General features: G+C 49.4%; 3 protein-coding genes across 5 annotated transcripts in view; all 3 read right to left on the bottom strand.

Moving 5' to 3' along the window:
* Positions 1-26,527, bottom strand: part of sostdc1a (sclerostin domain containing 1a) — a 441,057-nt gene that overhangs the window by 20,790 nt on the left and 393,740 nt on the right. The gene's annotated exons all lie outside the window — the stretch shown is intronic.
* On the bottom strand, positions 140-16,101 carry pi4kb (phosphatidylinositol 4-kinase, catalytic, beta). 3 transcript variants are annotated; one of them, XM_024258382.2, is made up of 13 exons: positions 15,961-16,101; positions 14,887-15,504; positions 14,454-14,804; positions 11,873-11,917; positions 11,319-11,546; positions 4,828-5,055; positions 4,495-4,604; positions 4,103-4,207; positions 3,858-3,981; positions 3,519-3,670; positions 3,316-3,448; positions 2,627-2,747; positions 140-901 (listed from the first exon to the last, which is right to left on the bottom strand). In XM_024258382.2, exons 2-13 carry the CDS (start codon positions 15,472-15,474, stop codon positions 720-722), a joined length of 2,367 nt encoding a protein of 788 aa, XP_024114150.1. In that variant the 5' UTR covers positions 15,475-15,504; positions 15,961-16,101; the 3' UTR covers positions 140-719. The 3 variants fall into 3 exon arrangements, with proteins under 3 accessions (XP_024114150.1, XP_024114148.1, XP_024114149.1); XM_024258380.2 differs by having other exon boundaries at positions 3,519-3,784; XM_024258381.2 differs by lacking the exon at positions 11,873-11,917 and having other exon boundaries at positions 3,519-3,784.
* The window catches only part of selenbp1 (selenium binding protein 1), an 11,325-nt gene continuing 3,354 nt past the window's right edge, over positions 18,557-26,527 (bottom strand). Inside the window, exons 2-12 of the mRNA XM_024258399.2 lie at positions 24,399-24,452; positions 23,975-24,087; positions 23,572-23,757; positions 22,939-23,059; positions 22,690-22,872; positions 22,303-22,484; positions 22,079-22,157; positions 21,707-21,828; positions 19,783-19,875; positions 19,080-19,198; positions 18,557-19,005 (exon numbers count right to left, since the gene is read on the bottom strand). Of these exons, the coding sequence (XP_024114167.1) occupies positions 18,843-19,005; positions 19,080-19,198; positions 19,783-19,875; positions 21,707-21,828; positions 22,079-22,157; positions 22,303-22,484; positions 22,690-22,872; positions 22,939-23,059; positions 23,572-23,757; positions 23,975-24,087; positions 24,399-24,452 (1,415 nt within the window). The 3' untranslated portion in view covers positions 18,557-18,842. The remainder of the gene's footprint in view (positions 19,006-19,079; positions 19,199-19,782; positions 19,876-21,706; positions 21,829-22,078; positions 22,158-22,302; positions 22,485-22,689; positions 22,873-22,938; positions 23,060-23,571; positions 23,758-23,974; positions 24,088-24,398; positions 24,453-26,527) is intronic.

Raw genomic sequence — 26,527 nt, forward strand, 5'->3', positions numbered from 1 at the left:
CAGTCTTCAGACTCAAATCTCTGCAGGTGTGGGCAGGTAAGGCCCCTCCCTCTGGTCCTCTGGAACTCTGGGTAATGGAGTCACAATGAAACTGTGCCACCTCAGAGGGCAGTAGAACCACAGAGGAAAGACCAGAACCTTTGTTTCTGTTGGGTTTTATTGAAGTGATTTTTCCTTCACAGTTTGTCAGATTTATTCTGAGGAAACAGAAAAGTTCTGGAGGCGCCGCTGCTTCCGGTCCCACAGGAGATCCTCGGGCCTCGTCGGGCCTCATCATCACTTACACCAGCTTCACACAGAGCAGCAGCGCCTCCTGCTGGCAGGATTCATCAGTGCGGCTGTCCGCGGCTCCACAGGCGAGGTGCAGGAGACGCTGGCGTTTCCTCGTCTGCCGGAGAGCCGGATGTGCAAAAGTCTCCGCCTCCAGAGACGAAGAAGAAAAGAGCGGCGCCGCTCCACACCTGAGCCCGAGGAGGAACACCCGGATCCCCCTCAGGGTTCGAGTCCCAGTCCTTCCCGCCGCTGCACGTCTTTGGCTCAGAGTTAAAACACACAAACACACCTTGGTCCTTCAGTCGCTGCGCTCAGGTGCAGAGTTCATACATGACCTGCTGGAAAAGTCTACTGAAGAAGAAAGAGGAGCAGAGAGAGGAAACAGAAGAATCGGCTGGAGGAGGAGGAGTGTGAGAGCCTGCAGGGGGAGGAGTCAAACCGGCAGGTCACATGATGCCGTTGGTCAGGTACTGGAAGCCGTCGTAGAGTTTGGTGGTGAGGGAGCGCATGGAGCCGTCCACCAGCTGGTCCACCAGCAGCTGCAGCTGCTCCTCCGTCAGACTCATGTGGAACCGCTCCTTCAGGGCCCGCATGGTGCTGGAGCCGTGGAAGCAGGGCAGCTGGGAGCCTGGGGGGAGGGGGAGGACCGTCAGCTGCAGGCGGAACCGAGTCCGGCCGGGCCGACGGAAACGAGTCCAGACCGACGGAACCGAGTCCGGCCGGGCCGACGGAACCGAGTCCGGCCGGGCCGACGGAAACGAGTCCGGCCGGCCACACAACAAACCTTCAAGTACCCCTCTGACAATTATTTAAATTAAAAAACCTTCCCAGTATTGTTTTAACTATGACGTTTTTAACCTAAATCACACAGCAAACGCAGTGTGACAGATTCGCATGCCCCGCCCCTCTTTCGCCACACAACGAATTTGCTGCTCGCCGCCTGTCAAAAACTGTGTTTCTGACGCCATGTTTCCGCAGCTTCATGTGGGAGGAGCTACCAGCTCTGTCTGTGGGAATCACACTTAGAATGAATGGAAGACACATGATGTTGAGGAACAAGGATTATTTACTGTGAAGAGAACATCAGTAATCATGTCTCCATGTTTGGGTTTAGGATTATTATTCAAAGATTATTCAAAGGTTTTCCCGGTACAGGAGCTGTGTCTGTATGACAGCTGCTTCCATGGTGTTTCTGTGTCTCTGCGGGTGAGCTTGAAGGCTGACTGTCTCATATTAATCCGAGGGAGAAAACAATATTGCCTTTTTTAATGTCTCGATGAGGCCAGAGCAGGCTAGGGTTGGGCTGCTGGTAGACCTTCGCGTCGCGCCTGTGGCTCAAACTGCGCCGCGTGGCTTCAATTCGCCTCAGAGTCCGCCTAGACCATTGATGAACATTAGAGCTGGCCACCTCTGCCGCGCGATTCACAATCGGTTTGAATGCACCTTTAAAAATATATTTTTCATGTTGATCTGAAGCCTCGGTTTCCTAAATCTACTCTGAGGGGGTGTGGCTTTTGGAGCTCCGCCCCTGACCCCCCGTCTGATTATGATAGCTCTGTGTCTCGTTAATGTAAATCTTCATAAAAACATCCATCAATCTGGGTAATGTCCAGCCGTATGGTTCTGATCCGAGGAAGTGAAGATCTTCATGGACAGAACTTCCTCCCAAATCCTGATTCTTTCTCCTTCCAGTTCACCAAAGACTCTTTTAGCTAATTCTCCAATGTTTATTGACTGTGATCAATACATTCAATCATTGGTTTCTCAGAGTTCTTGATAAAATAATCAAAGCTAACATCAAAATGCTCTTTCATTGATTTACAATCCTTTCCAACTGCGGTCAAATGAGCCGCCGTTCACATTTCCGTGGTCACATCAAGAAGCTCCGTGGAGTCTGGTGGAGATTTTCCAGCGTTCTCAGTCCTGCTACCGTAAGTATTGGATGAAACTCACACCAAAAATCCAGTGATGCTGATTTGACCACAGAAATGTGAACGGCGGCTCATTTGACTGCAGTCAATGTGAAGATACCATCTTCTCTTCTCCAGAACCTGAACTAGACACTAGGAACAGATGAGGGTTTAGTGCATGTGCAGCAGAGCTGTTGATGGAAAGAAGATCATTCATTCAGACAGAGTCTGTCCAAGACAGTTTGGTTGATTTAAAGGAGAAATACTCTAAATGATTTCTGATTACATTTGTTCTCTTTCAGGAGAAAAATGACAAACATGTTAAAAACTCTAAAATCAGGATTTTCATCAGAGGAGGAATTTAAGCTTCTGACTGTCCAAAAACACCAGGTAACCAGACCCCCCTTCAGCCTAGAGTCTGACCCCTCCGGCCTCACACTCACCTTGCTGCATGATCTCCACCACCTGCAGGACTCGGTCCATGTGCTTCCGCGCTGCAATCAGCCCCTGGAGCATCAGCATCTTAAAGTAGATGAACATGTCGCCGTCTGGACCCCCCATCACCTGCAGACCAGGTGGAGGGAAGACAGCGTTACATGACACACCTGCAGGGAGACACGACATCACCGGCCACACATGCATGATCCCCTCCCTTGAATTGCTTTAAAGAAAAACATTCTGACCTTTTAAGGACATATGCAGGTCACTCATGACCTGACCGTACCACTCCTGATGAACCTTTTAATCCATGTCATACCGTTCATTTTAACTGGATTTTATTTCTATTATAATTGTTTGAACTGTATTTTATTTTCTTGTGTTGATGCTTTCCGGTCCAGGTCTCCCTTAAAAAAAGTGATCTAATCTCAATGGGATTTCCGGGTAACATAAAGGTTAAATTAAAAAATTGATGATTGGCTGGGATGTAACCAGGAACGCAGCTGAATGTGATTGGCTGCTGGAAACGGCTTCCTGTTTCAGGTTTCTGTCAGAGATCATCCAGACTGTTACAGTCGCATGGTTTCCATGTCTGACTGCTGATGGAGGTGAGGACTAAGAAGCCCCGCCTCTTGGATCCGATGGTTTCTTTCCTAAGCTCCGCCCCTGGTGGGTGGAGGTGTGACCAACTCACATCTACAAACTCGGAGGTGAGCTTGAAGGCGGACGTCTCGAAGCCGAGGTTTCTGGGCGAGCTGGACAGGATGAAGCCGAAGTCGATGTGGATGATGTGGCCGCCGGCGTCCAGCAGAATGTTCCCGTTGTGTCTGCGGACGGACAGCGTACAGGTGAGGAGGGTGTGGCTCATAGGCGGCGTAAGGGCGGGGCGGCGCTCACCTGTCTTTGACCTGCAGCAGGTAGCAGATGAGGCTGTACCCGGCGCAGCTCTGGACGAAGTTCCTCTGGGCCGTCAGGAAGGCCTCGGTGGTGGGGGCGCCGTGCTCCTGCAGCAGGTAGTCCAGCAGAGACAGCTGACTCTGCTTCTTCACCTGGTGAAGCGAGACGGCGTTCATCACCGGCTCGATCATGCCGCTGTCTGCCGACAGCACCAGGATCTTGTAGGGCTTGATCCAGAGCGGCACCCGCTCCTGCTGCCAGATGGACTGCAGGACAGACACGGTCAGGGTCCGTCCCGGAGTCTGGACCGGGTCTCGCCACGAGGGGGGGTCAGCTTACCTGGAGCTGCTGCAGCACCTGGTAGGCCAGCAGTTCCTGCCTCAGGTCGTCTCCACATTTCACAATGACAGACAGCAGCCTCCAGGTGGGGAGGTGACCGTAAGGAGAGCCCTCCCTGATCCTCCTGCAGGGGGCGCACAAACACAGACATTCAGTAACAAAGCTCCAGAGTTCCTGCTCACAGATTTTATTTTGAAAAGCCGACTTCCTGCAGAGTCAGAGCTGCAGCTGTGAGGACGACCTACCGGACCTTCTCCTCCCACGGTTCCTTCAGCGCCACGGCCGACGGGTCCTCCGGATCTCGTTTGAAGGTGGTGGGGGCCTGAGCCAGCTGCTCCGACAGACGGCGCCTGAAACAGTGGGCGGAGCCTTTAACCGTCAGAAAGACCTCCTGTTCACAGAGAACACGCAGAGACCCCCCTCCCCCCGCTTCTGTTTCTACTGATGATGATGAGGATGGAATACCAGACATGAAGAAGAGAGAGAGAAGACCAAATGATGGCAAATGACTCAGATCCATATCTGATCTGGATCTTTCTCCCTGCGGTTCTGCTCAGATCCAGATTCATATCTGATCTAGATCTGAGCAGACCCAAAACCGCCGGTCCTGGACCAGAAGAGAGGAAGAGGTTCTGACCTGATGTCTCCTGCAGCGATGAAGATGGGCTCTTTGCTCTCCAGGCTGGTGATGCTGTCCACAGAGAACTGGCTGATGTTGTCACAGCTGTTGGTGTGGCCTTCTGGGAGCTGGAAGAGGGGGGGGGGGATGTCAGAGGAAGCAGAACCCCCCATGCCGGGACAGATCAGACCTGTCAGGTTGTGATTCTGCAGACTCTGGTCTGGATTCCTGCAGAGATCCTCGCCTCCTGGATGGTTCTCTGCAGCATCCATCCTCTCTGCTGCTCCACAGAACCCCCCCCCACTCTGGTCTAGAACCTTCTGTGGGGGCAGCATGTGGGCGGGGTCTCACCTCCACCTGCAGCTCTCCGATGTCATCCACCGACCAGGCTTCGTCGTCGTTGTCATAGTTGGGGACGATGGAGAAGCTGCCGGCGCGCTGCTCGGCGGTCATGCCGCAGTCCGGCAGGTTCTCAACCGAGCGCGTGCTCCGGATCCGGTTCTCTGGGATCCGGGCGGGAACGCTCGACGTCTCAAAGTTCTCACACTCCAGAACCTCCACGTAGATCAGGTAGGGAGCCTGGGGGAGGAGCACAGGTCACATGACCATCCCAGCAGCAGACTGCAGAACTGTCCAGAGGAGCTCCGCCTCCAACCACCAGCAGCTGGGATAGGCTCCAGCAACCTGAGACTCCAAACGGATTACTCTCTGGATGAACGGATGACCGAGCGTCCATCTGGAGGGTTCTGTTAGGCTGAATCTGATTCTTCCCCTACCACTCGGATAGTCGGGTCTTTGGAAGTCATTGCTTTTTAGGGGTTACCATGGAGACGCTTCACTGCGTATCACTCTGCCGCCAGGGCGAGCCGAGTCACGCTCTGCAGCTTCAGGTGGGTGTGCTCTGATGCATACAAGTTTATATTAAAATGAATGTAAACGCGTTAAGGCTTGTCAGTAATTGAAAAGAATCAACGCGTTAATATTTATTAAGGCAAATGAATGACGCCTCCCAGAGCAGCAGTTCTTCTCTTTGTGTCGGCGGTTCAGGTTTCCACAGGGTGAATTCAAAAACTTCAAGTCTTCTCCCACTTACACTATGGTCACCTACACAACAAATGAATATTCAACTGGCTTTTAGTACTTTTTTCTTGTTATTTTTTTGCTTTAAATTACAGCGGTCTATTTGATCCGTGGTCCAGTGTGTTGTCATGGTAACAACGCGTCGCTGAGGCTCGACTATCTTGCAGTAATACTGCAGACAGAAAAGTCTCTAGAGTTCTGCTTATCTGATTGTTGATGTGTTCTGTACACAAATTACATTTCTGGGGTAACACTTGATAAATTTAAACATTTCAGACAATAAAAATGAACTAATGTAGCCCAAGCCAGGGTCTCATTGTGCCGGTCCCAAGCCCGGATAAATACAGAGGGTTGTGTCAGGAAGGGCATCCGACGTAAAATCTTGCCAAATCAAATATGCGAATCAGACCTACGAAATCCATACCGGATCGGTCGAGGCCCGGGTTAACAACGACCGCCATCGGTGCTGTTCACCGACAGGGTGCCGGTGGAAATTGGACTACTGTTGGTGGAAGAAGGAGAGGAGGAAGGCGGGTTCGTAGGGAGAGAGAGAAGAGGAAAGTCACTAGTGTTGGACTGAGAGTTGGGACTTTGAATGTTGGAACTATGACAGGAAAGGGTAGAGAGTTAGTGGACATGATGCAGAGGAGAAAGGTAGACATACTGTGTGTCCAGGAGACCAGGTGGAAAGGTAGCAAGGCTAGAAGTTTAGGAGCAGGGTTCAAGTTGTTCTATCATGGTGGAGATGGGAAGAGAAATGGAGTAGGAGTTATCCTAAAGGAGGAGTTTGTTAGGAGTGTTGTGGAGGTAAAAAGAGTGTCAGATAGAGTGATGAGTCTGAAGATAGAAATGGAGGGTGTCATGTTCAATGTTGTTAGTGGGTATGCCCCACAGGTAGGATGTGAGCTGGAAGAGAAGGAGAAGTTCTGGTTGGACCTTGATGAAGTGATGATGAGCATCCCTGGAAATGAGAGAGTTGTCATTGGTGCAGATTTCAATGGTCATGTTGGTGCAGGAAACCGAGGTGATGAGGAGGTGATGGGCAGGTTTGGTATCCAGGAGAGGAATGTAGAAGGACAGATGGTGGTTGATTTTGCAAAAAAGATGGAAATGGCGATAGTGAATACATTCTTTGAGAAGAGACAGGAACATAGAGTGACCTATAAGAGTGGAGGTAGAAGCACACAGATAGACTACATCTTGTGTAGACGGTGTAATCTGAAGGAGATCAGTGACTGTAAAGTAGTGGTTGGTGAGAGTGTTTCCAGACAGCACAGGATGGTGGTGTGTAGAATGACTCTGGTGGTGAAGAAGATGAAGAAAGAGAGGGCAAAGGCAGAGAAGAGGACAAACTGGTGGAAGCTGAAAAAAGAAGATTGTTGCATGACTTTTAAGAAACAGTTGAAACAGGCTCTGGGTGGTCAGGAGGTACTCCCAGATGACTGGATAACTACAGCTAATGTGATCAGGGAGACAGGTAGGAGTGTACTTGGTGTGTCATCAGGAAAGAGAGTTGATAAGGAGACTTGGTGGTGGAATGAGGAGGTGCAGGAGTGTATACGGAGTAAGAGACTAGCTAAGAAGAAGTGGGACACTGAGAGGACTGAGGAGAGTAGACAGGAGTACAGGGAGATGCAGCGTAAGGTGAAAGTAGAGGTGTCAAAGGCCAAACAAAGAGCTTATGATGACTTGTACGCTAGGTTGGGTAGTAAGGAGGGAGAGACTGACCTGTACAGACTAGCAAGGCAGAGAGATCGAGATGGGAAGGACATGCAGCAGGTTAGGGTGATCAAGGATAGGAATGGTAATGTGGTGACAGGTGTCAGTGGTGTAATGGAAAGATGGAAAGAATACTTTGAAGAGTTGATGAATGAAGAGAATGAGAGAGAACAAAGAGTAGAAGAGGTGACGGTTGTGGAGCAGGAAGTAAGAAAGATTAGTAAAGGTGAAGTGAGAGGGGCTTTGAAGAGGATGAAGAGTGGAAAGGCTCTTGGTCCTGATGATATACCTGTGGAGGTATGGAAGTGTCTAGGAGAGATGGCAGTGGAGTTTTTGACCGGGTTGTTCAACAGGATCTTAGGTGGTGAGAAGATGCCTGAGGAATGGAGGAGAAGTGTGATGGTGCCCATTTTTAAGAATAAGGGAGATGTGCAGAGTTGTGGTAACTACAGAGGAATAAAGCTGATGAGCCATACAATGAAGGTGTGGGAAAGAGTAGTGGAAGCCAGACTAAGAGCAGAAGTGAACATTTGTGAGCAGCAGTATGGTTTCATGCCAAGAAAGAGCACTACAGATGCAACATTTGCTTTGAGGATGTTGATAGAGAAGTACAGAGAAGGTCAGAGAGAGCTCCACTGTGTCTTTGTAGATCTGGAGAAAGCTTATGACAGAGTGCCCAGAGAGGAACTATGGTATTGTATGAGGAAGTCTGGAGTGACAGAGAAGTATGTCCGAGCAGTGCAGGACATGTATGAGGGCTGTAAGACAGTGGTGAGGTGTGCTGTAGGGGTGACAGAGGAGTTCAAGGTGGAGGTGGGATTACATCAGGGATCAGCTCTGAGCCCCTTCCTGTTTGCAATGGTGATGGACAGACTGACGGATGAGGTTAGACAGGAATCACCATGGACTATGATGTTTGCAGATGATATTGTGATTTGTAGTGAGAGCAGGGAACAGGTGGAGGTGGAGTTAGAGAGGTGGAGGTTTGCCCTGGAAAGGAGAGGAATGAAGGTTAGCCGCAGTAAGACAGAGTACATGTGTGTGAATGAGAGGAACCAGAGTGGAAGAGTGAGGTTACAGGGAGAAGAGATAAAGAAGGTGGAGGAGTTTAAGTATTTAGGGTCAACAGTACAGAGTAATGGAGAGTGTGGAAAAGAAGTGAAGAGGAGAGTGCAAGCAGGTTGGAATGGGTGGAGAAAAGTGTCAGGTGTGATGTGTGACAGAAGAGTTTCAGCACAAATGAAAGGAAAGGTGTACAAGACTGTGGTGAGACCAGCCATGTTGTTTGGACTAGAAACAGTGGGACTGAAGAAAAGACAGGAAGCAGAGCTGGAGGTAGCAGAGACGAAGATGCTGAGGTTCTCTTTGGGAGTGACCAGGATGGATAGGATCAGGAATGAATACATCAGAGGGACAGCACATGTTAGAGGTTTTGGAGATAAAGTCAGAGAGGCCAGACTGAGATGGTTTGGACATGTTCAGAGGAGAGACAGTGAATATATTGGTAGAAGGATGCTGAGTCTAGAGCTGCAGGAAAGAGGTCTAGAGGAAGACCAAAGAGGAGGTTTATGGATGCAGTGAATGAAGACATGAAGGTGGCTGGTGTTAGAGTGGAGGATGCTGAAGACAGGCTTAGATGGAGGAAACTGATTCGCTGTGGCGACCCCTGAAGGGAAAAGCCGAAAGGAAGAGAAGGAAACATTTTTTTCTGGCTTGTTTTTGTTCAAAAACTGAATATTGTCACATACAATTTACCTAGTAAATGGCGTATACTTGTATAGCACTTTCTACCCTCCTTCGAGAGCCCAAAGCGTTCACATTCACACACTGGTGGTGGCTCCGCTGCTGAACACTGGCGCCAACCTCCCACAAGAGGACATTCGGGGTTCAGTGTCTTGCCCAAGGACACTTCGACACTTGGGCGGGCAAGGCGGGAGTCGAACCCGCTCGCTTCCGTTCAGAAGTTGACCGCCCTACCACTGCACCACGGCCACACTAGTAAAACGTTGGGATTAATCACAACACTAACGTTTGATTAATCTGAACATTTTTTAAATTGATTGGCACCACTAATTAAAATCAATGTTTTAAATGTACAGTTATGTTCAAATTCATTTTATTATCTCCAGATAAGTGGAACAAAACAAAAAATAGCGATTGATCACAATTAATTTTTTCCCAGTATGCCATTAATTAGTTAATTTTTTTTATTCGATTCCCAAACCTAATTTAAATGTAAGTCATGAATTTTTACTTTAGCATGACTTTATAACATTATGAAACCGATGCTGTAGGACTTGGTGATAAAATTATAACGATATTTTTATTGTGACAGAACTTTTTCTTCATTAAAAAATGAGATTATTCTAATAGACTTTTATTTTGAAGGATCTGAAGGTTGTGAGCGTTTCCTCCTCTTTGGCGAGTAAACATTTGTGTAACCTTAAGTCATGATTATGAGCTCTTCTTTTGGTGACTCTTGATGAACCTTTTAGTCATTGTCCTATTGTTCATTTTAATTGTATTTTACTGTAATTGTATTTTATTTTTAATATAATTGTTTTAGGAGTTTGCATGTTCTCCCCGTGCATGCGTGGGTTTTCACCGGGGACTCCGGCTTCCTCCCACCGTCCAAAAACATGCTTCATAGGTTCATTGGTGACTCTAAATTGCCCCTAGGTGTGAATGTGAGAGTGAATGTGTGTGTGATTGAGGCCCTGAGACAGACTGGAGACCTGTCCAGGGTGTACCCCGCCTTCGCCCATCAGTAGCCGGGATAGGCTCCGGCACCCCGCGACCCCGAAAGGGAAGAAGCGGACAAGAAGATGGATGGATGAATATAATTGTTTGAACTGTATTTTTTGGGGCCCACATTCCCTGCCCTCTTCTGAACCCCGTGGGGCCCACTTGGCCTCGCTGGCCGAGAATCTAAACTGTTTCCAGGCGTTTTTCTGTTATGACTGAATGTCAAATGTGATCAGCTGGAGGCAGAATTAGGAAATCTCTAATAAATCATGTTTGAACTTGAGTTTACAGTTAGATGACAGTAAAGACGTGTTCATGACATTTATAAATTAGTTTTATGCCATTCATTAAAAAAAAAAAGAAAATCAGAAAAAGTTCAAAAAGTAAAACTCATAAAGTGTTCCTCTGTAAAACAGTGTTTGAATTTGGACATTTTTGGCCGGTGACTCAAAAGTGAAATTACAAGCCGTGTGTGGAGGTATTACTGTTATTCAGAACCTGTCAGAGTAACGTTCACTGAACACTGAGCAGAAAGATGGTCCTTCTAGAACTGGAAACACCACCAACCTGAAGCTACTGAGCATGCTCAGTCCGACACTGAAATAAACGAGAATTCTCCACAAAAACATCAAAGTTCAGAATCTGAGAATTTGATGTTAATTCCAGGATTATTCAGAGGATGTTTAAAAATATGAATTTTGTTTGTTCAGTCAAACTTGACAATAGAATTTATTTATAGAATTCATGTTTTGTTTATAAATGGAACCTGTCAGTTTAGTGTTCTGTTTTATTTATGTTCTCTTTTGCATTCTCTTTTAGTTTAGTTTGTTTTATATATTTATGCCTTTTCTAACTTTTCTGAAAACACAGTTGCATCATGGGCCTTCAGTGCATGTATTAAGTCTTAAGTGTGATAGGAAATAAATATCTAAATCTAAAGAACCCGTGGATGATGACACACGTCTCTCATGAGCCACAGACCCTTTGATAAATGTAGTTATTTGGTTTAGATTGTGATGTATATGGTTATATTTATCACAATATGTATAGTGATACATATCATTATCACTAACGCAGACCAGCGACTATTGATGATGCCATCGAAGGGTAGTAACGTCCAAATTAGAAGACACTATTTTTCCATCTCTCCGTTTGGAGAATCCATTTGGGAGAAACCATAGAAGAAGAATTTGGATTCAGAACTTTCCCGCTGAGTTTCTGATCGGATCGACGCGTTGAAGAACGGCGTCGTACGCTACAGACGCACGGCTGAGTGCTGATCAGGACGCGTTCCTCACCTTGTCCTTGGAGTTGAGCACCACGGCCTGCGTGTGCGGCACGCGCACCACGTGGTGGTCGAAGGCGGCGGTGGGCAGCCACACCCGCGCCGGCAGCTTGTGGTTGAGCAGCGACAGCTCCGAGATCAGCCGCTGCGTCTTCTGCTCCTTGGTGGGCAGCGTGGCCAGACGCTTCCCGATCCCGATCAGAGACTTGATGAACTCCCGCTGCGGCGCCAGACGGACCGGCTGCAGGGACACACAGGCGCCGGGCTTGGGTCAGAACCAGAGTGACTGCAGGGGGGCATCAACACAAGGAAGAACCCAAAACTGATTTGACCCGATCCAGCAGAGTTAGGACAGAACGAACAGAACCGGACCATAACTGGAGGTGTGAGACCACAGACGGCTCAGAACATACCCAGAACCACACCTCAGCAACCAACTGGACCCGCCAGAACCCACTACCATAATCAGTGAGAATTCCTGTTTTGAGGACCCACCTTGAACCAGAACCAGAGCCCAACAGACTGGATTTCCCACAATGCACCAAGACAGAAAAATACAGAACTCACTGGACCAAAATCAAACTCCAGGCTGTCGGAGCTGGAGCTGCAGTCCTGATGCAGGGGGAAGAAAACGGAACGTGACCGCAGAATCACAGAACGGATCGGTACACCGGACCCAGCGTGGACCTGCTGCCGGTCCTGCAGGTGGACCTGCAGCCGGTCCTGGTGGTGGACCTGCAGCTGGTCCTGGTGGTGGACCTGCAGCCGGTCCTGGTGGTGGACCTGCTGCCGCTTCAGGTACCACATGTGCTCGGCCTGCACGATGGACTCGGGGCTTGCGACTTGATGACGTGTAAGACTGCGATTGGTCTGGACCATTAGACCAGCATCACGTGACATAGGGAATGACACACATGCGCCATAACAATGCACGGAGTCTTCCCGAGTAAAGAACTGAGCAGGTCCAATCCAGTATGGAAAGAATCACAAAAGGCGGCGCAATATTTGCAATCAACTGCAAAAAATGATCCGATTGAGGGGAATCTTCACCGGATAGCGATCGTATTTTAATCAAGAGAAATCAGGCTGGGAAGCGTGAAGTTTCTGCTTTGTGCTAGCGAGTAGCATGCTAGTAGCATTATCTTTTGTTTTTAAAATGTTATTATTTATATGTAAAGCACTTTGAGTGAAGGTCATTTTTTTAAAAGTGCTATACAGATAAAGTTTGATTTTATTTAGTTTGTCGTTGGTCGCATGTTAAAAAAAAGAAAGAGGTAATTGAACTTCTTTTCCAACCAATCAAAATCCTTAATTACTCCCACAATGGGGAAGTTCTCTCAGTGGCGAGCAGCAGCCGCTGGACGGCGCTCTATCTATTTTGGTCGTATGGACCGGAGGAAGTCCTGCTAGAATACACAGCGCTCACTCTCTGCTCAGTGACATAAACACTGAGAAGAGCCGCTGGTAGTGAAGGAGCTGTCAATGCAAAAACTATAATGATAATAATAAAATAAACTCGAGCAGATCTCCACACTAAGTCGTTTGAGTGGCATTACTGTCGTGTGATGTCATCACTAGTCGCAAGCCCCCGAGCCGATCTTGCAGGCCGAGCACATGTGGTACCTACACCGGACCTACCGGTCCTGCAGCTGGACCCAATGTGGGCCTGCAGCTGATCCTCCAGCTGATCCTGCAGCTGATCCTCTAGATGATCCTGCAGCTGATCCTGCAGCTGATCGTGCAGCTGATCCTCCAGCTGATCCTTTGGTGATCCTGCAGCTGATCCTCTAGATGATCCTGCAGCTGATCCTCTAGATCAGGGGTATTCAAATCCAGGCCTCGAGGGCCGGTGTCCTACATGTTTTCCAACCAACCTGCCTTTGAAGCTCCTTATTGGCTAAACACACCTGATCCAGGTAATCAGCAGCAGATGAGGCAGGATTTCTGGAAAACCAGTAGTACGTCGGCCCTCGAGGACTTGAGTTTGACACCCCTGCTCTAGATGATCTTGCAGCTGATCCTCCAGATGATCCTGCAGCTGATCCTGCAGCTGATCCTCTAGATGATCGTCCAGCTGATCCTGCAGCTGATCCTGCAGCTGATCCTCTAGATGATCGTCCAGCTGATCCTGCAGCTGATCCTCTAGATGATCCTGCAGCTGATCTTGCAGCTGATCTTGCACCTGATACTCTAGATGATCTTGAGGCTGATCCTCCAGATGATCGTCCAGCTGATCCTGCAGCTGATCCTCTAGATGATCCTGCAGCTGATCCTGCAGCTGATCTTGCAGGTGATTCTCTAGATGATCTTGAGGCTGATCCTCCAGATGATCGTCCAGCTGATCGTCCAGATGATCCTGCAGCTGATCCTGCAGCTGATCCTCTAGATGATCCTGCAGCTGATCTTGCAGCTGATCCTCTAGATGATCTTGCAGCTGATCCTCCAGATCAGTGTTCCTCATTCCAGGTCCTCGAGACCCGCCATCCTGCATGTTTTCCAGATCTCCAAGTCCTGCTAGCTGCTGATTAGTTCAGTCAGATGTCTCCACACTCTGATTGAATGAACACACCTGGTCCAGGTAATCAGCAGCAAGCAGTACACAAAGAGCTGGAAAACAGGCAGGGTGGCGGCTCTGGAGGACCTGGAATGAGGAACACTGATCTAGATGATTCTGTAGCTGGAATCTCCTGCCTGCAGCTCCACACATCAACCCCTGATCTCTATGAGTCAGAAAGTAAAATCTTCCTGAAACTGGATCCTCCGGAACTTGGATGAGCAGGTTTCTGAACCAAGTGGCGCCTTCAGGACGCCTGCGCCCCCTGCAGGAGAATCACCTCCCCACCTGGAGCCTGCTGTCTGTCATTGTAAAATGTGGAGTCAACCTGAGGAGCCTACCAGGTGCTGCAGCAGCTCCAGGTAAGCTGACCCCCCTCATGAGTTGACCCGGTCCAGAACTGTGATCCAGAACCACATGACCTCTAGGCTCTCTGATCTAATGATCTCAGGCTAAAGGGTTTCCTCTGGTTGCCACGGCAATGCTCAGCCAATAGAGAGCCATCTGTCAGTCATGGACAAGCGGACCCACAGGAGCTCAGATAACCCTGAGCAGCCAGTGGGAGGAGCTTAGCTGAGGCCGCAGCGCTCTTACCTCGTCTGGGCTGCTCTCCACCTTGGGGTTGCTGGCGGTTCTCTTCAGGTTGCTGCTCAGGCTGATGCTGACCGTGGCGTCGGACTTGGAGCGCTGATGTGTCCGTTTGGACGGAGACAGACCGTGCTCGCCCGGCAGAGCTCCGGCGGGCGCGGGGCAGAACGGCGTCAAGGTCAGCGCCTCCCTGCGTACTCGTGGCGCCGCAGGTTTCAGTTCGTCGGACAGGATGAGCTTCCGGAGCTTGGTGCCCCTGGAGTGGCGCTGCGTGGAGATGTGCATGTCGGAGGAGTACGCCCCCAGCAGCCAGGCACAGCGCAGGCTGAAGGAGATGCTCTGCCGGCAGCGGTGCACCTGCAGCACGCACACAACAGGAAACGCAGCGTCAGCGGCTCTGTCAATGCTAGGGCCGTTTCACAGCTGAGGCCACACCCACCAGATAAGGCTTGATGGCGTCGCCCACGTCCTCGTCCATGTGGATGTACATGTTGAGCAGCTGGGGCAGGTAGAAGTCCACCTCCTCGTGGGCGAAGCTGAAGAGGCGGTTCCCGATGTAGGCCTGCACGCCGGGCTCCTTGGAGTTGTGCAGGTACGAGATCGCCATGGAAACGTCGAAGAGCTTGGACTCGAACAGGCGCAGCAGCCACGACTGCTTGGAGGGGTTGTGTCTCTGCCGCCGCCGCGCGCTCTTCACCGAGCCCTGGCTCGCGTCCTCTCCCTCCCGGATCTCTGGGGCTTTGACCGCGGGGGGAGGGGCTTTGTCCGGCCCCTTTGGCGAGGGCGGGACCTCCACCTGCTGCAGCTTCACCTTCTCCAGGACCTCCTGACACGCTCGCTGCGCCACCTCCGCGTCAATCACCAGCCGCAGCTCTGCCACGCCCTCGCTTATGACACCCAAGGGGGGGGTCACCGGCCGGGGGTGTCCGCACGAGGACGGGGTGGAGGGGAGAGAGAGGGACGGGGAGGAGCTGCAGGATCTGGGGGGGCTGTTCTGGTCAAGGGGGTCCACCTGTGACTCTTCCATACTGTCACCTGGAAGCTCCGCCCTCCTCCACTGAAACACAAGTCAGAGATGAGCTCACCTGTCCGGTTGCAAGCGACACACCGCGAGCGGGAAGGGGGCAGGCGTGCTCGTACGTGCACACCATGACAAACTTTCTCAGCAATCCAGAAAGAAAACAGTTAACGTTGTTGGTCTGTGACGTTATCAGGTCGCTAACCCCCTCCCCGGGCGCTCGCGGGTTTAGGGATGCGCGCCATGTTTGTTGTGGTTTAGAGCGGGAGGTCTGCTGACCGCCGGCGGCGTTACCCATCACTCAAGCTAAGCTGCGGCTGAGCCCATTATCGGACAGCTAATCTGCTGTTAGCTTTCTGCTAGTTAGCATCAAACTAGCTAACCGCTCCGGACTTTGACCCGCGCTTTTTTTCGCTGAACTCCCACGAACTCTCGCAAACTTCTCGCACGTGCGCCCCAGCTGGGCTTGGGGGGGGGGGCACAGGTGGAGCTCACCTGGTCTCAGCTTGATCCGCTGCTCCGTCGGCTGCACTTTGATCCTAACTTCTTCTCACGGCCGCTGGGGGCGCGCGCGCGCGCCTCCTTCTTCTTCTGCGACTGTTTCCGGCGTGGCATCGCCCCCTGGCGGCGCGGCGGTCACACGTGGATGAGACCATCCTCACGGTTTCATTTACGAAGTAAACTTGTTTTTATTTACCAAATACAAATTTATTGGTTACAAATATTTGAACTTTTTATTGGTGAACATTCACACGTTGCATGCCGTTGCACCATCTGAGTTTCTATAAAAATAAATCATGGATGGACCGAAACAACATGAAACAGCATTTACTGTCCAAACACACAAATAAGGCGTTTGTTCATCATAATGTGTAGGGCAGGGGTCGGCAACACAAAGTGTTGAAAGAGCCACTTTGGACCAATACAATAAAAACCAAATGTGTCTGGAGCCGCATAAATGGAAACAGCTTATTAAAGTCGTACACTGGTAGTAAGACATGGAGAATGTGTCGAATAAACGATTATTTCTCCTGCTGCGTGTCCTCGTGTCACATAAGCTACATTTTTGGCCTCATGACAAGTTGGTGAGATATTGCAGCGACTAACTATCTGACAAAAGCTGAATAGCCTCATAATGAACATTTTCAGCTTTTATTTTGACATCCCTCAATGACACAATGAGAGGGGGTCCTGATCAGTCTCTCCCTCATTCTCACTCCAGGTGCAGGAAGAATTCAAACATAACAGGACAAAATCATAAATGTTCAACAAATGTTCAACAGTCAGACAACAAAACACCTTGACGAAAACCCAAACTTAAATCCAATTCCAGTCAGACAGGCAAAAGAATGGGTAACCCACAATTCCTTGCGCTGCCAGACCGACAGCATGCCCAGCGCGTGTCTGAGACCATCACTACAATATGAATGAATTACAGTTTGTTTCATTGCTTTGATGAAATTAAAGAAATGCAATAAAGAAATACGATTTTTGATGTCATTTTTATTTAGAGGATTTGAAAAAAAAAACAACAATGTAACGTGCACCTTTAAGGTGCTTCCACACTGGCCGCGTCAATCAACACTTTCAATGAAGAGTCAATATAAGCGCGTGCACACCTAAATTCCTGCCCTCCAAGTCTGGAGCGCGCGTGAGTCTTATAGTCAGACATTTAAAAGGACAGAGTTGTGAAAACAAAAGTCTTCAGAAAGATTTGGGGGATTTTCAACACTTTTACTTTCGGTTCTCCCTGTTGTAGATGCAGATGAGCGCTAATGAACAGTAAAAATACAATAGAAGGAGAATCTCCTCCCCGCCACGCACCGCACGCGGCCGGTGTATGAGACCTGCACATCGCCGCGCTCAGCAGGTGGTATCCACACCGGAGCAGCGCGGTCACGCACGCAGTGGCGGGGGGGAGATTCTTCTTCTATTCTTCTTCTACTGTTCATTAGCGCTCATCTCATCTTGGTGTCATATTAACCTGAGCGGACACAAACCGTAATGATTCATTTCTCCTTCGTGATCACGTTTGGTACTTCTGTGCTTTGAAGCAGACTCCGCCCACAAGCAGCTCCCGCGCTGAATCTTCAATCCGGTTCAAGATTTCCACGCACAGTTACAGCTCTGAGCTGCTGCGACTGTGCGTGGAAATCTTGAACCGGATTGAAGATTCAGCGCGCTCAATGCGTGCCGATTTGTACGTGGAGCTCGTGACCCGACTTCAAAACCCGCGTAGCAACGTGCGCTCACGTGCGCTCCAGACGCACGGGCAGGAATTCTGCTGTGCGCTGACTCAGACGGCGTGGAAGCATCTACACTCATCTCACAACAACTGGAAAACGTAAAGGATGTTTGTGTCATGTTTGTCCTCCTACAGAAATCGTATTAAAACAAAAATATTGTGGCAGCCTGACTGTTAATTTAGAAATAGTTCCTTGTTAGTGGGTGGAGTTAGTGTCTGTTCTTGTGTTGCATTATGGGACTTGAGTGTTTTACCGGCACCATGAGTGAGAGTGGTGTGTGTATGAGTGAGGGTCCTCACAGTGTCTGCTGTTCTGTGGTTCGGAACTGTTAAAAAAAATGGTAGTCAAAATGCTGACACCATCAGGTCTTTATGGCCTGCGTGTATGCTTCTTACTTCAATCACGAGGGATCGTACAGCGTATGGGACACAAATGATGTCTGGATTAAATCTGCCAGTCATCTGTGGCTCTGCTCCCGGCTAAATCGCTATAATATATTTCCTTCCAACATTTTAAATAATTATCAAAATATTTTTGAAAAAGCACCACTGAGTCGCAAGGGTTGCCGACCCCCGGTGTAGGGGATGAGGTCACGTAAAGGAAGGACTTCCAGGTGAAGGTCTGGTGGTTCTGCTTCCAGCACAGGCTCGTTCAAGTCAGACGTCCCTTTTTAGATTCTGACCTCAGGCTCCTCCACTCTGATGGTTCTCCACATATCCCTGCTAAACCCACCTGACCAAATGTGTTCAGTCAGTCAGAACCTGGGATCCGATTCTGGTGTTCAGCAGGACGTGGAAAACAAGCAAGATGCTGAAAATTCCCCCCATGTAAATGAAAATCAAACAGTCATTACTGAAGTTTTTTACCATCTAAACTTTAACATTTGTTCTTTGCAGCTTCAAGTCAGAAGAAATCAGCTTCTGGACGATCATCTTTACCAAAATTTAGCTTCACTGAGAAAACGATCAGAATCTAAATGACTGGAGGAAGAAAATCCTTTTGTCTTTGTTTATTTGTTCATTTTAGTCATTCTGGACGATGAGTTCATTCAGAGCGCTGATCAAAGTTCATGTAGCGACAGGAGGACGGCGAGCCAACACAGGAGGAGCGTGTCGGTGAGGAGCGGAGTCTTCACAGCCAGATGTCCGAGGTGCAGTCCCCCCCCGGGTAGCGCAGCTCGTGGGCCAGAGCCGGGCCGTCCGGCTCCTTCCCAAAATCCACCAGGAAGTCTTGATTCAGCGAGAGGCCGCCGTTCATCGAGTCCACATCGATCTGCATCATCACTGATCCCTCTCTGCCGACAACAACACAATATAACACAACAACACACAGCAGCACGACAACAACATGCAGAGTCCAGTTCAGTACCGGATCATCTCCGGGTAGAACTGTTTGTCCCAGCCGCTGAACAGAGATGTGGTCACGTAGAGTCTGCGCCCGTCCAGACTGAGCTGCAGCATCTGAGGACCGCCGGGAACCCGCTTCCCCTGAGAGGCACACAGGTGAGATGACAGGTGAGATGACAGGTGTAAAAGACAGGTGAGATGACAGGTGAGAGGACAGGTGAGAGGACAGGTGAGAGGACAGGTGAGATGACAGGTGAGAGGACAGGTGAGAGGACAGGTGTAATGACAGGTGAGAGGACAGGTGAGAGGACCGGTGAGAGGACAGGTGAGAGGACCGGTGAGAGGACTGGTGAGAGGACAGGTGAGAGGACAGGTGAGAGGACTGGTGAGAGGACTGGTGAGAGGACTGGTGAGAGGACAGGTGAGAGGACAGGTGTAAAACACAGGTGAGAGGACAGGTGAGAGGACTGGTGAGATGACAGGTCAGATGACAGGTGAGATGACAGGTGAGAGGACAGGTGAGAGGACAGGTGTAATGACAGGTGACAGTTATAGCTAAATGAACCAGATCATTTCTATGACATGACATCACTAATGACGCATTAATGACTAGACAGATGTATTAGAGAAACAGATGAAAGGAAAACCGACAGGTAAGAGACATACAGATGTGGCAGACAGCTGAGAGAGTTGTGAAGGGGAATAGGGTAGTCGGTACATGGCACCTTTATAAAGCAGGGAGGGGGCTGCTCCTGGTTTTCCGGGTCCTCCAGGACTTTGACGGGTCCATCTCTGATAAGACTTCCACCCAAGAACACCTGGAACAGAATGAACGCAGCCTCAGTTCAGTCTACCTGCCCAACCAGAGTTCACCTGCTGCTGGTTTTGGTGGATTTCCTGGATCAGGGGCGGTCATGTGTGGCTCAGGGAGTCCATCGATCATCAGGAGGACATGGGCAGTGCCTTGCTCAGCTACACTGGACTGAGAATGTGTGAAACCTCAGGAACAGGTAGAACAGTCATCAGAGGGACGCCAATCCACCCCCGGCAGAATGAAGGTCTGCTGGGAAGAACCCTGCAGAGAACCCAGCCAGACGGATCTGGAACTGCAGCAGCATCAGGCAGGTTCTGACCCAGCAGCAGACTCCGTTTATTGGCCACGGACAAACAAACTGCAGTTGACCCTGACAAGTTTCTTCAGAGTGATTGGTTCTGATTAGCTCGGCCCAACAGAGAAACTGTCAGGTCCAGGAGAGGTACCACTCATCCCTGTCCAGTCATGGTCCTTGTTGCCGAGTATCTGAAGTGCGTGACAGCGAGTACCCCCCATCTCAGTTCAGTTTCCGCCCAGTGTTTCCCTTGACCCAAAGCTGGAACCTGTTCTGGTTCTGTCTGCATAGTCCAGATCCATGCAGTGGTTGGGTTGTCGTGGGGTTCTGGGATTGCTGACTTTAGTTGTTCTGCTTCCTCTTTTAGATAGAGTCTTCCTGTCTCCTCCTCACATCATGTCCCTTTGGACAAACGTCCACGCCGTTCCTCAGACACCGGCGTGTCCTCATGGCTGCCGTCAGTTTCAGAACGACGTCATGTATTTGATCTCTTTTGGATGAACCACTACATGTCTGAGTGCTCCTGTTGTTCCTTGGATCTCTGGCTGCTTTTTCTCCCAGTAAAACGTTTTAATTAAGATGATTTGAAGTCCAGTTGCTCAGACTCATCTTTAAGCCCTGCCCCCTGGATGAGTGACAGGCTTCCTTGACTCTGAAACGGTCTGTTTCTTCGGTCTTCCACTTCAGAAGCTCTTCTTCAGGAACCACAGACTTCAAAAACAAACATTTGATGGTTGAAAAAAGCCACAACTTTTTCTTCCCAGATCTGAAGTCAAGAAATGTTGCAGTTCCTCAAATGACCACCAGAGGCAGGTTACAGGAGGTAGCATTTCCCTTTGCCTTTCATGCCCCAAACTCTGATTTGATAACAAAAATGGATCAGTCTGGTGTCTTAACTGCTTCATTTTCTAACGATGAGGAGGCGGGGCTTATAAACAACCTGTTTGATTTACTTAGAACTGAAATGTGAGCTTATTTTGATCTGTGGTTTTAGTTGAGAAGTAACTTCAAACGGTCTCATGAAAGAAAACAACACCATAACCTCAGGACCAAGACAACCTTCCTGCTGTTGCAGGAATCTTCCCGGTGGAGCTCAAGCTGGAGTTCTGGGTTGCTCTGTAGGACTCTGTAGGTGCTGGACAGGTACAGGAAAGCTGTTTTTGAAGATGTGGTCCTTCAGGCTTCCTGGAACCACAAGGTTCTGTTCTTTCTGGACTGGTTTGAAGGTGGAAGGAAAACCAGCTCCTCTGGGTCTTTCAGCCAGTAAAAAGTGCTTTTGGGAGGATCTCTTAGTAAGGCGTTGTGGGCGTGTCCCTCCTTGGCCTGAGAGTCTCCTTCTAGAAGAAGGACGAGGTGGCCTGGAAGGAGGTCTGGGGAACTTGGACTCCTACCTGAACCCTACCTGACCTCAACCTGACCCCCGAACAAGTGGGAGACATTGGATGGACTCTTGGCAATAGCGCTAGCTTATCCAGGTCTGGTAGAACTACAGACCCTACGGGGTCAACAGTAGCACACAAAAGGTTTAGTACTGCCACACCTGGCCAACCAGTTTGGGGTTCCTGCGGTCTGTGATGTCATACTGTCTGATGTCGCCATGGAGCCAGTTACTGAAGTAAAGAAAACGGTCGTCCAAAGAAAGCAGTATATCTGTAATGAGACCTGAAAGACAGACAAGGGTCAGAGATGGGTATCCATTCTGCTGGTGGGCTAAGGCAGCCCCCCCGCCCCCGTCCTAAGGGAACATGGTCCTGCATCAACCAGCCCCCCGCCTGATGAACGCCATCCACCATCTACAGAGTCCAATGTTGAGCCGAGTCCGGCGTGCTTACGCAGGAAACACGGAAACATGCAGGACATGGTTCCCTGAGCAGCAGGGGGCGGAGCTCTCAGGATATAGGAGGGAACTAACTTGGCATTTCCGGCAGCATCCACCCCTCCACCTTCTTACTGGGAACGCTGATGACCTTCTCTGCTGCCCAGTCGCCCGCCTATAAAACACACAAATTGAGCTATGGTTAGCATAACGCTCACAAAGCTAGCATTAGCGGTCAACACATTCATCACTGTCGTTCCACAACAGTGTGATCGTCTTTGACCATCAGAACCAGAAGACATCATTGGTCCGGTACTGACCGGGGTTTTGTAGAACCGGAAGACGTTTCCCCGGAGCGCACAGCCCACGTAGCCCTCAGTGGCACTTGGATCATGGAGGAACCTGACTTCCAGAGGAATGGCGCCATCTTCTCCTAGAGCCAGGGTCTGGAGCTTCCTGTGAGTCGTCCAGTCCCAAACATGGAGGGAGGATCCATAGAGACCTGGAAGACAAACACGGAGGACCAGGAAGAGGACACATGGACTGTCAACATTTGGTTCTCAGATGAGCCTCAAGATCAAACATTAAAGGTCCTTGAGCAACCGTAGAGGATTACACCTGAGAACTTTCATGCCAAAGTGCATCATGGGATTCCTGTTCTCTTTGAAGGACATGAAGGACACCTCGGAGAAGACGCACTTTCTCACCGTCTTTGACGTGAGCAGGATTGAACCCGTCCACCAGGGCTTTGGGCGCCCCCCACTCGGTGCTGATCATCACGTTGTGACGGGGCTGGTACCAGAAGTCATAGCCGAACGGGGCCGCTTCCCCTGGATGCTCCCAGTTACCGATCACCTCGAAGGTCTCACCGTCCAGCAGAAGGAACCCGCCTGTAACAGCAGCAGTTACCCAACCTGTCCAGTAGGGGCTGCAGCAAAGGTCTGTGGTCTGCTCACCTTTGCCATCACCTGACGGGTCTCCCATGCAGCTGATCATGATCTGCCCGCTGCCCAGACAGTGGCTGGTGTGAGGATTAGCCAGGTTGCATTTCCAGAGCACATCGACGGGTTCCACCATCTGAGGAACAACAGATCGCAGCAAAGATCTCCTGAAACCTCATGAGTCATGTGAAGGTCGTTCCTCCAGCATTTTCCGTTCAGTTCTTCAGTGTTTGTGTTAAAGTCCCACTATTTGTCACACACCTCGGTGTGTGAAATTTGTTCTCCGCATTTGACCCCTCCCCTGGGGGAGGGGTGAGCTGCAGACACAGCCGCGCTCGGGAACCATTTGGTGGTTTAACCCCCCAGTCCAACTCCTTAGTGCTGAGTGTCCAGCAGGGAGGCACTGGGTCCATTTTTAGAGTCCTTGGTATGACTCGGCCGGGATTTGAACCCACAACCTTCCTACCACAAGGCCACTGAGCTGGTTCTTGATGTTGTAACAAAAACTGAAGGAAGTCCTGAACCGGACTTCAAGATTCTGCTCTTTATACTCAGAATGACATCCAAACAATCTAACAGAACCCTCAGAACAGCTGTGTGCAGAACATCTGTGGTTCACAGGGGGATCAGGTGAGTGCAGTAACAGACCTTGTGGATTTTGGGGGCTCTGGGATCGGTGCCAACGTCAATCACATAGATCCTGGAGGAGATCAGCGACGGCAGGATCAGGCGGTTCCTCGTCTTGGTAGCATCTCCAAAGCAGCTGCTGCAGGCGTTCCAGCCGGAGTGATGCAGCTCATCACGCAGGTTTGGCATCGGCAGCCGGTGGATCACCTGTGAGAACGAGAACCGGGGAACGGTCATACGGGTCTACCGGAAGACCAGCGCCAACTGACAATGTCTTCAAAAGGAGAGAAACCTGAGAGCAACCGAGAAGAAGGAAGAAGAGGAGGCGTCTGAGAGACGCCGAGCGGACTGGACAGACTCGTGTCCATCAGGATGAAAGAAGGAGGTCCTGCAGGACCAGATCCAGCTCGGGCATCAGGTCTACCTGACAGTAGGTGGGGGATTTTGGATCGACGTCTACGGTGGCCAGGTAGTCAGGCTTCTGGATGCCAGTGCTGCGGTAGATGCAGGGCAGGTAGACGATCTCCTCCCGAGGACCTTGAGTCGTCACACACATTAGTACAACTTTACCTACAGGGCTCACCTGCACCGGTGACACAGGTGACAGACACCTGCACCGGTGACACAGGTGACAGACACCTGCACCGGTGACACAGGTGACAGGCCCCAGAGGGCCAATCAGAATAACAACTTATACCGATGGAGCAGGTTTGAGATTGAGACACACAGTCACACCAACAGACAGCCTCTCCTAAACACAGCATCTTCTGCGCTTCTATCAGCCAAACCAGATCCAGGTCTTAGGGCTTCTGCGTCTGAGAGTGGGCAGTCCTGGAACACAGTCTCACCCTTCATGGCGTCCAGCGGGCTGCGGTATCCCGGTCCACATCCTGAACAGCTGGCTGCAGAACAAACAACAGGAGCAGGTTATGGATCCAGAAGAGGGCAGACCACTCCACCTCAGGAGCGAAGGCTGCAGTTCCTCAGATGACCACTAGAGGCTAAAGAGCTAGTTCCTGTTGACTCCTGAGTGAGAAGGTCAACCAGAACCATTACTTTGATGTTTATTGCTCTATTGTCTTCATGGATGGGGGCGGGGCCAGTGCTGGTTTAAACTGGATTCTGCTGCACAGCTCATTATTGAGGGGGTGTTTCTGTGATTGGCAGGTGGGTGGAGCTAACTAAGCTGTTGACTTTGAATCCATAAACCTGCACTGAGGTGTCCTGTGAAACCAGGTAAAGAGATCAAGCTTTTGTTTTGAAAAGACCAAACGGCGTGTTTCCTTCCTGCTGGGGTCATGTGACTCAGGCTGGTTAGTGGTTACCGCAGTCCTCGATCTGCCTCTGAACCGACGCCAACTCTGCCCTCATTTATCATTACAACATTTTCTAGAACGACAAAGAAAAAAATACAGTTCTATTTAAAAAAAACAAAGCATTCATAAAAGCATAAACAAAACTAAAAAAAACTTTTTTAACCAATAAAATGGAGGCCAAACCCAGTCTAGTGATGGAGGTATCCAATCAGATTGCAGAGCTTTGCAGGCTGGACATTCAGGATCCACATTTAAAACCCTTTTTAGTATAATAAAAAATACTTTTCATTTAATGAATCAACAATCACTTTGTACAATTGAACTAATGCTTCTGAATTTATGAAGATTTTCCAACAGTTAAAGTTTTTATTTATTTAAAGAGCCTACCTAATACCACGCCAAATCAACTTTATGAGCTTTGAAGAGTTTATAATGTTCATTCCTCATAAAACAACCCAAAGTGGTATTTTGATCCATTCTGAGTGATCCTCTGAAAACCTGCTCTGAGCACCAGCCCCTTCCAACCCACCACAACCAGCGGGTTCTCATATTGTGATGTCACATGGGACACATCTGTGATTATTTTTTCTTCCAGATAAAATGTACAAATAAATTATAAAAGCAAAAACTGTTATTTACATTACAACTTTTAAAGTGAAACAACACAAAACGCTGCAACCACAACCCAAAATACGTATTATAATGTGTCAAACAAAGAAACACATTAAAAAGTATGTAATCATAGTAAGGGTTGGTATTTAGCAAATCTCTCATCTTTGTGAATCTGATCCGCTTTCTTCTGTCAGTGATGATCTGATCTGTTCTGATCTGGAGAAAGTTCTCATCAGGGTTCTGCACAGGTTGGTTCTGGAGTCGGTTCTGTTTGAATCATTTTTTCTTGCAGATTCTAAATTCTGTCTTCTTATTATCAGTAACAGTGAAATTTTTCCAGATTTCAGTTCTTTTATCAGACTGTCACATTTTTTTACTTATTTGTTGATATAATTTGTCATTGTTGCACCTCCCCCGCTCTGTCCCTCCCATTGACTCTATATAAGAACTGGACTGAGCAAACCCCCCTACTTCAGAATAATCATTCTTCCTCTGCTGCTTTCTGATTAACTTCCTTTTAATAATCCTATTTTTTTTTAAAGATTTTTTTCGCGAGAGATTGTCTACTTCTGCGTGCACGAGTTTCTCCCTCGAGCACGAGTGATGCATGCGCACAAGCAGAGGCTCATTGAGCACGCCCATAGACTGTAAAAATACTGGACTTCTGGAGCCATGAGGTCCCCCATTGGAAATGCATTACCTCCTCTCCTCGCGAAAGTAGGCCGCCGCTTTCACCGTCACTTCCTGAAACGGATACCGCCATTTGCAAACAATCTTCAGCGATTGGTCTGAGTCATAGCTGAGTCATGGAATCTACAGGAAGTACTGTCACCAATCAGGAGTGAGTTTATTGTGAGTCTCTGCCTCTTTCCACGCCTCGACCACGAGACCGCGGATGTAAGCAGCTTCAATAACGGCGGCTCGGGAGAATTGCTGCAACACACTCTCAGTAAAATACATTCATATTCCACGACTTTGCACTCTGAAATACCGTGTATAATATACGCCAAACACGGTTTTTGCGTGCATATGATACGCAATGGTAGAGA

The sequence above is a fragment of the Oryzias melastigma genome, linkage group LG16 (assembly GCF_002922805.2).
Source record: "Oryzias melastigma strain HK-1 linkage group LG16, ASM292280v2, whole genome shotgun sequence".
NCBI classification, from domain to species: domain Eukaryota; kingdom Metazoa; phylum Chordata; class Actinopteri; order Beloniformes; family Adrianichthyidae; genus Oryzias; species Oryzias melastigma.